General features: G+C 37.2%; 1 protein-coding gene across 25 annotated transcripts in view; it reads right to left on the bottom strand.

The window, feature by feature from the left end:
- Positions 1–595: 595 nt before the first annotated feature.
- tcf7l2 (transcription factor 7 like 2) overlaps positions 596–11,600 on the bottom strand; it is a 180,130-nt gene continuing 169,125 nt past the window's right edge. For 4 of the 25 annotated variants that reach the window (XM_080205772.1, XM_080205776.1, XM_080205770.1 and 1 more), the window contains 7 exons: positions 10,243–10,383; positions 9,813–9,975; positions 9,010–9,117; positions 8,610–8,658; positions 7,405–7,477; positions 6,676–6,729; positions 596–2,552 (listed from right to left, as the gene is read on the bottom strand). In XM_080205772.1, the coding sequence (XP_080061898.1) occupies positions 2,120–2,552; positions 6,676–6,729; positions 7,405–7,477; positions 8,610–8,658; positions 9,010–9,117; positions 9,813–9,975; positions 10,243–10,383 (1,021 nt within the window). In that variant the 3' untranslated portion in view covers positions 596–2,119. Of the gene's footprint in view, positions 2,575–6,361; positions 6,387–6,671; positions 6,730–7,404; positions 7,478–7,746; positions 7,820–8,609; positions 8,659–9,009; positions 9,118–9,812; positions 9,976–10,242; positions 10,384–11,600 lie in introns of those variants that run through there. The other 21 variants (XM_080205796.1, XM_080205774.1, XM_080205775.1 and 18 more) reach the window with 18 other exon arrangements.

The following is an 11,600-nucleotide window of genomic DNA, read 5'->3' as shown; positions in this document are numbered from 1 at the left end:
GTATCTATTCTTTTAATTTCTACAAAAAAAATCTAAACTTTGGCGTATTTGTGATTTCATCATTAAAAATGTTCCAAACTTCAAAAAAAGCAACATACACAAAAAAACAGCAGTTACATACATTATCCCCAGCAAATTCAGAATTGAGCATTCGTTGACAATCATGCAATCTTCGTTAAATGCATCTTTCACAGTGTCTCACTGCAATGAAATACTGCTTTTCAAGGGGCACCCACCCCATAACCGAAGAAAAGCAACAGCTACAAACCAGTTAATAGTGAGTGTGCAAAATGTCAAAAGCAAAGAAAATGAAGTGCAGCCTAACAAATGACTCATTACCTATCTCTGCAGAGGCAGGCAACATGTTCTGTCCATCAGGAACATGTTCTCTGCAATTACTCCTCATCCACAGCACACCAGCACCAATGTCCAGCTCTCGAACAATGTGCATCACACCACATATTATCTGAACTAGGCAGGGACAACGAATGGAATTTATGTAAAAGGTTCCTGTTATGGCTCAGGTGAAAAGTTGACGGTCCGTTTTCTTCAGGTAACTGTGACGCAGCGCACACGAACACCACAAGAGTTTTCTGCACGTACTAAGTTGCTTTTATTAATCCAGAACTGCATGCTACAGATACTGTACAGCATGAACATTGATTCATTACAAAAATGGTTTCAAAAACGAAAAGAAAAAAAAGGAGCAAAAAACAGAACAGGAACATCACAGCTGTTAGGAAACATTGAGAGTATTCACAAAAGGTCATCAGCTTCTTAGTAAAATGGAAAAAAAACAGCTATACAACTGCTTCATTTCTACTACAATGGCACCGAAAGAATGAACTTTTTCATCAGTTGTATACAGCCTTTGCAACATCAACATGCCTATTTTAAAATTTACTAATACCTACTGATAGTAGTGTACATAAAAAGTGGCAGTTTCAGTTTTGAGTAATTTCCCCAACGTACAGAAAATTTGGCCCTTATGGGTTTTATTAATTCTCACCCTTCAATGCTTTGCTTTATACGATTTTTTGGATGATTTTGCCAATAGCTACCAAACACATTGCGTTATAGCTTAAACTAGTCAGCAACATTAAATCTACATACATACCTATGTTACCTCACAGCTAAAAAGGACCAAAATACAGCAAAAATGGGGGAGGGCAGATGTATCGACTTTTAAAAGTTTGGCACAGCATACATACATAGAATATAGGTTAAGCAATTCCAGGGGTTGAGGCTTCAGTCCACTATGTGGCTTTAGATGGGTGATCAGATGCTTTTTTTGTGCTATTCCCAAAAACATTCCCCCCTCCCCCAATCACTTTCAAGTTTTCTTTTGTACAATGGCTTTTTTTTTCAGCAATTTTGTGCACTTTTGTTCTTTACAATGCCACTACATTATCCATTTGGTGACAGTCATGTATCACAACAGAGGAAAAAAGGTGAAATCCTTGGTAAATGAATCTTTTCATATATAAGATGCTTACACTAAGCAAAAAAAAAACTTTATACATTGTTTGAAGAAATGAAAAATATTTAAAAGACAACATACATGATACAACAAGCATCTCTAAAGCAATAAATACTACTGGTCCTATAGCGTTGTAATTTCTTTTTGCATCCCCCCCCCCCCAAAAAACAACGCCATGGAACAATGCATATTAACACAGTTTTCCCCATTATTTCTGTACATTTAAACAATAACACGCAACATCACAAAAGTTGTTCCACACAATTAACAGGTGGCACTGCATTCATTGTGCCCTTAAGGATAAAATGGACGTAAAATGATTGGTTCGCAAGCTCTTATTTAATACAAATAATACAGCGTAGCCAACTCCTTCCACAAGGGCTTCTTTGAATTTGATATCAGTCTCTTACTAGTAAAGAATCCACCCAGTAAGAGTCACATAACAGTGATGAACACTACAAGGTTTTGCAATGATTGACAAGAGGTTGGCAGGATTTCTCAAGGCTTATCCTACATATTCAAAGAGGACCTTGAAATAACAATGGGTCAAATATTGACCAATGCACTCCATAACATCTACTGACATGTAGCCATATGGCACAAATGAAATAAAAAGAACACCAGCAACTATGCTAAAAGCTATTCTAAAGACTTGGTTACAAGTGAAAGTGGCTGGGACTGTGTCTCTTGCAAAGCACCGTGGGAATGGACAATTGACATGGATGAAGTCGAAGGTCGAGTCTGCGACGAAGACGAGGATGTGGATTGGTGTACTAATCGGTGCTCTAATGCCCCATTCTGGCAACTAACAGCTGAAACTGCGCTGGACTTGAGTGCTGAGTTTGTCGACAAGACTGAGGAAGAGGATGGCGAGGAAAGATGGGCCAAAGGATCAGGTTTCATTGTGAGTGACAGAGGTTGCATTTGTTCAGTCTGTGGATCAGAGTCTGCTGTAGACGGGCTTAACATGGAAGGAGAAGGGGGAGGAGAATCTAATATGCTTCCATCTGAAGAGGGTGGGCTGGCGCAGCTGCCTTCACCTTGTATGTAGCGAATGCACTTTTTTTTTCTCCTAGAAACAGGGAAAGATTTATCTGTAAATAAAGGGCAAAAAGACTAATGGAGTTGGTTATTTGAACAAAGAAAGTAATCTTATTCAGGCAACAAGAGTACATCCACGACATTTGAAACATTAATAACTAATGCAAGGCCCAATTAAGCCAGCATATCTATAGGGATTTACAAATTTGTTTAAATGTAATAAGGTATAGCTTTCTGATATGTGAAACACTAACAAAATGACAATTTATCTGTTAAGAACCACACCAAATTGAAGATGACAGGAGAAGGATACTAAAGAAAGGAATGAAAGAAAGAGAAGGAACAAGAAACCATGGAAAATGCAAAAAAAAACAAGAATAACTGGTTCTATGGCCTGCAGGCTGTGGCTGATTCTTTTAATGGTCTGCAATGGAAAACGCAAGTCAATTAAGGTTTGGTTGATTGAAAAAAGGTTCACATTTCATTAATAGGGTTCCTTGTATGCGTCATTTTCACACCAGCTATCTGTGAGAGGAAAGAAGGCTTTTATTGTACTTCACAATTCCTGGAGCAGTTTGGCCAAGGATTCATTGTTAGAGTACATTTGGTTTATTTTACAAACAAGCAATAGTTCAACCACCTAATAAAATTTGCAAACAACAACATGTAGTAATTATTAGTAGGGCTCTTTCAATTTTCACTAAAAAGATAGAAGAAAATGTATTAGTATTCACACTACAAATAATCTTATTTTGTCCTGCATTTTGCCAAAGGAAAGGGGTATGCAGTTCACAGCTGAAGTTTGCTAACATTACAAATGCCACCCCAATAGTTTGCAGCCCAGTGTTAGAAGTTCACTCCCATTAGAAATCTGTCAAATATATTCAGGGCCAGGATGATAAGACATATTTGAGACAGTTTTTATACAGAGTTCAAGCCACAGAAGCCTGCTCGGTCAAATACATGCTGAACTGTAATGTATGCATGCAGTTAAACACATGGTTCCTCAAGACAAAAGAGCCATGTAACGGACAAGAACATGCAAGTGAAGCAGCAGGGCATGCATCATATTAGAACAAAGCTGGAAGTGAAAGGACCAACTTGGTGGGCTCAAAACAGAAAAACGCAACACCAACAACCAGGTAATTGCCAAATGAATAGAACTCTGACTCCAAAATAATTGTAAGTCATTGGCTAATAAAGTGCAAACAATCTTGATTTAACTCAACCCTGAACTACTGAAGGAAAATGGTCCCTAGGTCTAAACGCATAAATTATTTCTTGACAATGCAGCGGTTTATTTAAATACGGATCCCAGAAAGCATTGTAAGAACGTAAACAATCTACAGGTACACATTAAGGTATCAGATCAGATGCAGAACAAAAATCAAATGCACGAGACTGGGATTCATCTGCATCAGTGCATTGCAGATGAATACACAATTTCAAAACTTAAACAAGTCACCTAACATTGACAGCAAAGTCCAAATGAGAGCTAAATAATTTCTCAATAACTGGTTGGGGGAGGCAGGAAATGGAATTTATAAAATTTCCAGCAATTGTTAGTCACCCAAAATTAAGGATAACAGATAAAGCATGCTGAACCTTTTACAGCTGCTACTTCTGATATCAATACCTTCAACTTTATATATTTTCCTTCCATCATTGCTTGTGTCCTGGAAAGTTCTAGAAGTCATTTTTATTATTTTCTCCCATTTAGAGATTCCTGGGATATCAGCTCTTCCCTGACTTGGCGTTTGCGGACACATTAAAGTAGGATTATAGGCTTACTCTCCTTTTTTTGTTGCTAAGTGACTTGCCTCCCAATAAGAACATGTTGGTGTGGAAAATCGTGAGCCATAGAGGGAATATATTAGGAACTTCATGTGGTTTTCATAAAGTTATTTCACTGCAGATTAAAGCTTTTTAATCTCAATCTCCATCACCAAAATTTGTCCTGCCCTCAGTTGAATTCTCCCACAGGGTGGTCAGGCAATCGGTCACAGGGCTCGTGCTTTGGTTCGTGCCTCAGGATGTCAATGTGTACATCTCTCATAATGAAGCATTTATTGATTCAACCCAACCATAGGCTCTGCCCACAAGGAATTGCTCATGCAAGTGTATGTCCCATGATTCAGTGGCACGTAGATTGGTAACCAATCTTTCTATACTGTCCTTCAACTTTCAATTCTTTGTCAACTTTGAGTAAAATGCAATGCTAATTACATTCAATTTAATGACTTTCCAATACTTGACTACAAGTTTCCCAAAAATATCAAAGTGAACTGAAAAATACCGCCCCTTCTTCAGGAAAGGTTGAATTTTTTTAAAAAAAGGGCATTAACCATTTTGCCGAAACAAATGATTGCTCCTTCCAAACTGAGGAAAAGCTCAAATGAAATTTTGCTTAAGGGAGCCACATAGTTCAACAAGGTCCCAGGTTTGATTCCAAGTACGTAATGACTTGGGTTCACCTCAGCCAGAGGTTTCTTTTTTTTGGGGGCGGGGGCATCAGCAACATGCCTTAGTAAGCTTAAGACAAGAAAGAACCACAAAAGAAATCAAGGCTTCTGCTCCTGAACACTTACTGACCGCTGCTGAAGGAGTTGAAGACAATGGAAGGTTGAACTGAACTCATTTGTGATGCCCACCACCACTCATTATATAGATTCAAGTTTGAAGAAGGCCATTTGGGTATAGCACTACAGGAGACCTTACAATCTTTGAGCCAAACCCAATGAGGAGTCAATGCTTTCACGAAAGGTAAGAAATCGGATTCAAATAATTATTTTAAAAATTGAATTTCGAATATTAAATTGCAATATTCATCCCCCCATTATTTTGCTATTGTAGAATTGCAAAGAAAATATTACATTAAAAAAGTGTCCAGTAACCCAAAATTTTTATTAGAAATCATTATTGAAGAATTGTTTATCTGCCACATGTTTTGCAGTCTGGTCTGCATCAATTGGGAAGGAAACAATTTCTAAACCTACTTTTGCAAAATTTGCCCCATCCTGAGCACTAACCCTCAAGTACAAAGTTGATATCTGAAATAAGAAAGGAGCACCTTTGGCAACTTTAAAGAGGATAATTGTGCAATGAGATCAGCCGAAGAATCCCATTTAGAACTGTTTACTTGGAATCTTCACTTGTTCCTCTTTATATCATAATTTTAAATATTAGTCCATTGAAAATACTTAAAATGACGATTTAAACTCTACAGCCACTCAAATGATTAACCAATCCATAAAGCAAAAAGAACTGCTTGATGGCCAAACGCTCAGAGAAAGTGGTTAAAAAGTGTGGCAGTCTCAAATTTACTACTGCTTTTACACAAATCAGTTATCAGCTGACAATTCTCTGGCACCTATTCAGTAATGCACTGATGTTTGTCCATCACTTGGCAATTGTCTGTGCTGCATCTTACACAATATTTACATTTAATTTGAGCACCATTTATTAGAAATGACACAGTTAAATAAGCAAACGAAAAATGTATCTTCCAGTCATAGAATTTGGTTGGAAGCACAATTATATTTTACATCTTAATTATGCTTTAAGATCATGATTATAGAATGAAAGTAAGTTACTCTTAACATACATGCCAACATAAAGACAGTGCAAAAAAGAAACACACGCAAGTGCAGAGTCTCCATAAGCCTCACTACATGAGCTGAAATTTCAGTATTTCCAATAATTCAAAGCTAAGTGTGGTTAAAGAGACTGTAGCACGGTCTGAATTAAGGGAAATGAAGTATGAAAGAGAAAAAGAGTGATCAAGCACCACTTTACGTGAAAAATTAAAAGATTTCAACTTGGAAGAAGCAAAATACCTACCATGACAACATTCCCACTTCAAAGACTGCATGTGTCAGGACAAAGAAATAAGATTTAACCAAATGCAGTCAACAGGAACGATGTATATAAACAGGACAAAACATTTATTCCCTCTACCCAGCCAAGTCCTAAGAATTAGAGAATTGGCAACCAGAGTAGTTCAAAAATTTCTAGAGTACCCAGATTAGCTGTGGTGGATAAGCCTTTGACCGTTTGATGTCTGAGTTTGTTTAGTTAAACCGAATTGTAAGAAAACTAAAAGAAAAATTTAATTGTGTTACTTAAAAAGATATTCCAACAGATTTTGCACTCGCCTGAAAATGAAAGTTTCCTCTGAACGAGCTTGTAGCTGGTATGACGCCCAATTACTAAAAATAAATTGGCGATTAATACAAAAAATGTAAAGACATAGTTACTGGAGTGCACAAATACCTTTCTGCTTCTTGGAAACTTAGCTGTTGTACAATTATGTGATAACTACTCAGGAGAGGCGACTATTTTATCAACAACAGTCTCTGTAAAAATGTTGAAATTTCACATTTACTGACTAAAATGAACTCATGCACAGAAGGATATCAGTACATGTTGTGCACTTAGAACTGCAATGTCTACACATTCACCGGAAACCAGGTGAGTTTTCTAAAAGAAATATATATATATATATATATATGTACATACATATACAGATCTTTATGAACCATGGAAGGTTAGTAGTTAGAGCCAGTTTTCAAGATTAAAACTTCTCTCTCCTCTGTCCTAGGTTTCACTGCACCAATCTCCGACACAAGGTCACAGGCCCATCGCAACCACGGTTTGGGGAGGGCCAGGAAAGTAGGGTGGGGATAAAGGAGGTGGACAGTGCTTGCAAGGAGATAGACCAATGCTGCTAATAAAAGGCAACAGGTAAAAAAGAAAAGAAAAATAAAAAAATCTGCAATAAGCTATAGAATATTAGCACATTAGAGCACAGGAAAGTCACACGAATGCACTACAAATCCAATAAAAGGGCATATTTAATTCCGGAAGGCCTAATGGGAGTATACCTGCAAGGTTTGCACCATAAACTCTGTTGGTCTAGCCCGAACAATGCCCGACACTTCTTTGGAGTATTTGCATCTGTTAGCATGAAGTAAACAAAAACAACAAATGGAGGATACTGCTCACTGGATGTGACATCTCAGCCAGAGCTAGTGGTTTAGCTGGCCAAGTTGGCATTCTCCCCTCATCGCTTTTTAAAACAAAATTAGCACTTCCTAGCAACAATAAATGCAAGGGTAAGTAGCAGCATCCAATTAAAACACTGAAACAGTGATAGCAAGAAGGGGAAAGTACCAATTTAACCCAGCTGAAACCAACCATAGCAAACCTGGGAAAACGATACACACCTGCACGGGCCGCACCAGTTATTCTGTTGATCAAGGCCAAAGCGCGCTCGGCATTTCTTAGGAGCGCTCAGATCTGAACAAATTGGATGAAAGCGAGCAGAGGAGACAGAAAAGGAAGAAAGAGAGACAAGAAAACAAAAAGGAATGAATCAATTTATCTGTTACCAGTGATCAGCAATGCCCTCTAATTTCATAAAAATGTATAAAAATCACAGCTGTATTTTTCACCCATTTAAAAAGCACCAATATTGTGTGGCAACACAGATTTGAATTATTTTATAGTAGATTTTAAATGAGAATTCACAAAAAGGAGTCAGTGGACTGAATAAAGAACCTGCAGGTTAGTGCCAGCAGAGGATGTTAGGCTTGAATCAAGCTAAAAAGGTTAAAGTGCTTAGCAGAAGGAGCTAGATAGCAGGGTCAATTTTACATGCATGCCTTCCAACAGCAAATGTGAAGTAGGATAATGGGATTAGTCTAGCAGGTAAGGCTAATTACGTAGAGGATGCATCAGAAAACAGGTACAGCCCAAATTAATATGTCAATACAAGACAATAAGTACATAAAACAGTAAGCTTCAAAATATTTCATGTTACAATAGCTAAGGCAATGATTTGCTTTTTTTTAAAAAAAAGGAGTTCTACAAAAACGAGTATTAAAATGTCTACAATTCATGCACTGATTACTTTACCATACTCGGAAAGGCAAACCAGCCACAAAATTAAGACTGCCATAAATACTATTATAATTAACAATGTTATAAAACATGGTTAGCAGCAGCTAGGGTTTCATCTGATTAAATGCCGTCATTTGGATATGTGAAGGGTGCCCTTTATAATGGAAGATAATTGCTGTCTACTTACCATTGGTTTCCCCTGCCTGCTTTTCCCTTTTCCTCTTCTTCCTCTTGCCCTAAATAGGAAGAGACAAAAGAAAAAGAAATGGAGGAGGGGAGAAAATAGCACAAACTCAGTTTGTCCATTTGGTTCAGAGAACCACATCAATCAGAATCAAAAACATCTCAGAAGAATAAAATTGCCCCTTCCGATCAACTCTGTGAAACAAAGCTACGTGAAGGACAGCTCTGTGGTGCACATACAAGCTTCTCAAGATGGGAGGACAATGTTGACTTCATCTTGGTCATTATTTGTAACATTAGACTGACATGTATGATGTGCACACTGCTGGGCCTGTGGAGAACAAAAAATAAATAAATGGGAGTGGGGGCAGGGAACAGGGAAGCATGTAGAGAACGAAACTTACATAGTTATCTCGTGCTGACCAGCCCGGGTAGAGTTGCATGTGAAGCTGCCGTTCCTTTCTGGCTAACTCATAGTACTTTGCTTGTTCTTCTCTAGACAAAGCATGCCACTGAGAATAAACAGGGTTGGATGTAGGAGAAATAGATCACATTAATACTTGCATATAAAAATGCCTGAAAAGGTTAATGCATAATAACTGGGATGTGTATCACAATATAATGAAAAGCATCAACATTAGCACCATGTTATATCTGAATAGATTCATTTACTGTGGAGAAACACCACCCCCCCCACCACCCCCAACAGAATTCATTGTAAAAGCAGAATAAGGAGACTCATCAGCTATATATTAAGTGTTTGGAGGAGGGCCAAAAGAGGAACTATTCGACTAAAATAAAAATGAACCATCAAAATCAAGAAAAGATGTACTAATATTGTAAGGGCTTTTTAAGAAGTATGGCACAGCATGTTTAATCATTTCACAGCTGAGATGGAGTTCTTAAATTGAGAAGCTGAAGTGAATATAGAGGTTAATAAAAGTGGACAGGTATTTACTTCATCTGTGTAACACTCCTCTCCATGCTATTTTAAAGGAAGCATTAAACCATTCATTGATTTTCACATGCTGTCATTCACTATTATTGGCAACACTGGCTTCCAATTCCTAAGGAGTGTTGATCCCAAATTGAGATATGAAAAAAGTAATGGCCAATGTAAAAAAAAAAATCACCACTCACTGACTACCCTGATCACCAAGATTACATTTCTAACCTGGTCTTGTGCAACGTGGTTTAAACTACTTACCCTTCGGCCAAGGATCTGATTGATGGCCGCACTCTCTTTCAGCGTGCACTCTGCTACTACCTTTGCTCTCATTTCCTTCATGTACAACATGAATGCATTCAAAGGTTTCTTTATGTGTGGCTTTTTCTTTTCCTCTTCTTTTTTGGCATCCTGATGATGTTTCCTGAGAAAATGAAAACAGTTACCAGCTTCACCAGTAAAACTGTAACAACCTTTTCTTTCTAAACAAAAGGCTACATTTTAAATGATTCAATATTAAAATCACAATAAGAACAGTAGGGTACAATGTGGAAGAAGCCCACATTTTAAAATCCAAAACATGAGAGATGCACATTCTTGGAAATTTTGAAAAGTAGTTCAATCATGGCAAATTTTCGGAAATTATGTAGTCTTATGGACATTAAGATAAAATGATAGGTTGGTGACTTACGAGTTATTGAGGGATCCGATGTCGCTCTGGGAAGACTCTTGTTTGACAGTTGGTGTGACTATGGCAGGATGAGGAATTCCCGTTGTGTGTAAACTGTGATGTGGTGGAACCATGTGTGGGGGGAACCTACCAGAGAGAAAACTGTGTAAATCAACAGAACAAAAATGAATGAACGGGAGGGATGGATACATTTTATATATAAGCAAGCATACATGCAAGCACAAGCTGTCACAATCACTATGTAGCTGTGATTAATAACATAAAAATGAATCATCATTATACAACTGTCGATTTGACTTTGAGGCTACGGATAGTGTTTATAGTGATAAAAAAAATTACAATTTAAGCACTGTATAAATACAATACATTGCTACATAAATTCTAAGTCTTTCTTTTATAGATCTCTGTACAATAAGCCTTTCAAAAGAGCAGTTTTGGTTTGACCCTTTTGACAATGTTTGCATTACCACCTGTCCAGGTTTATACATGGTCAAATTGCAATTTCTAGCATTATTGAAATGGGCTGAATTTTAGACACACCAAAATCTTCCATTGAATCAAGCCAACAAAATCATTTCCTATTAATATAATAATGATATATTTACTGCTTCATTTCAAAATATAGCAAAATGATTTTGGAGTGAACATTTGTGTCCAATTACACAGCATGTGGGAGGCAGTTATTGTGTTAGCTGACAGATGCAGATTCTTTTTTTTCCTGGAGTGAAATATTAGCAGAGTGAGCAGTGAAAATACCATTTACAGTTACCACACAAACATAAGACAGTACACAGGTGAAGTATTTTATAGTACACTAGGGCTTTCAAAAGCTCAAGAGTATTATTCTTCATGTGATGAAGTGGTTACATTCATTTCATTACCTGAAGAGACTTATGAGGGTTCAGAAGTTAATGGACACTATAAAATGTCAATCTATCATAAGGTGATTACTACCACACTATCTACAAAATATTTGAAATTTGGTATAGCTTTTGCATTATTTAATAGATATATCTACAACTGAACAAGGAAACTACATTATATTATATATATATTCCATTGTAAAAACTAAAAATTCTAAACAGCTAATTATGAAAAAATCCTGACTGCTTTTATGGCTGCAAGCCAGAATATAATGATGTGCATAAACTTGCAGGCCATGTTACGAACAAACTCATTTTTGTTCCACAGTGTCTCTGGGGTTTCTATCGCGTTCACTCTCACTTTATTTCACTGTTGACATTTTTCTGTTAACTGCATGTCATCTGCCTGACTTTGTTTTATGTGAGAGCTGTGGGAAGCTTTTCTCCCCCTTGCAAAAAAAACAGCCTCTTTGAGTTGCAGCTAGTTTGTCATTA

This window comes from Carcharhinus amblyrhynchos, chromosome 17 (assembly GCF_965287045.1).
Source record: "Carcharhinus amblyrhynchos chromosome 17, sCarAmb.v2.hapA, whole genome shotgun sequence".
NCBI classification, from domain to species: domain Eukaryota; kingdom Metazoa; phylum Chordata; class Chondrichthyes; order Carcharhiniformes; family Carcharhinidae; genus Carcharhinus; species Carcharhinus amblyrhynchos.
The sequence above is the reverse complement of the archived record's forward strand: the minus strand, read 5'-3'. Positions and strand labels throughout refer to the sequence as shown.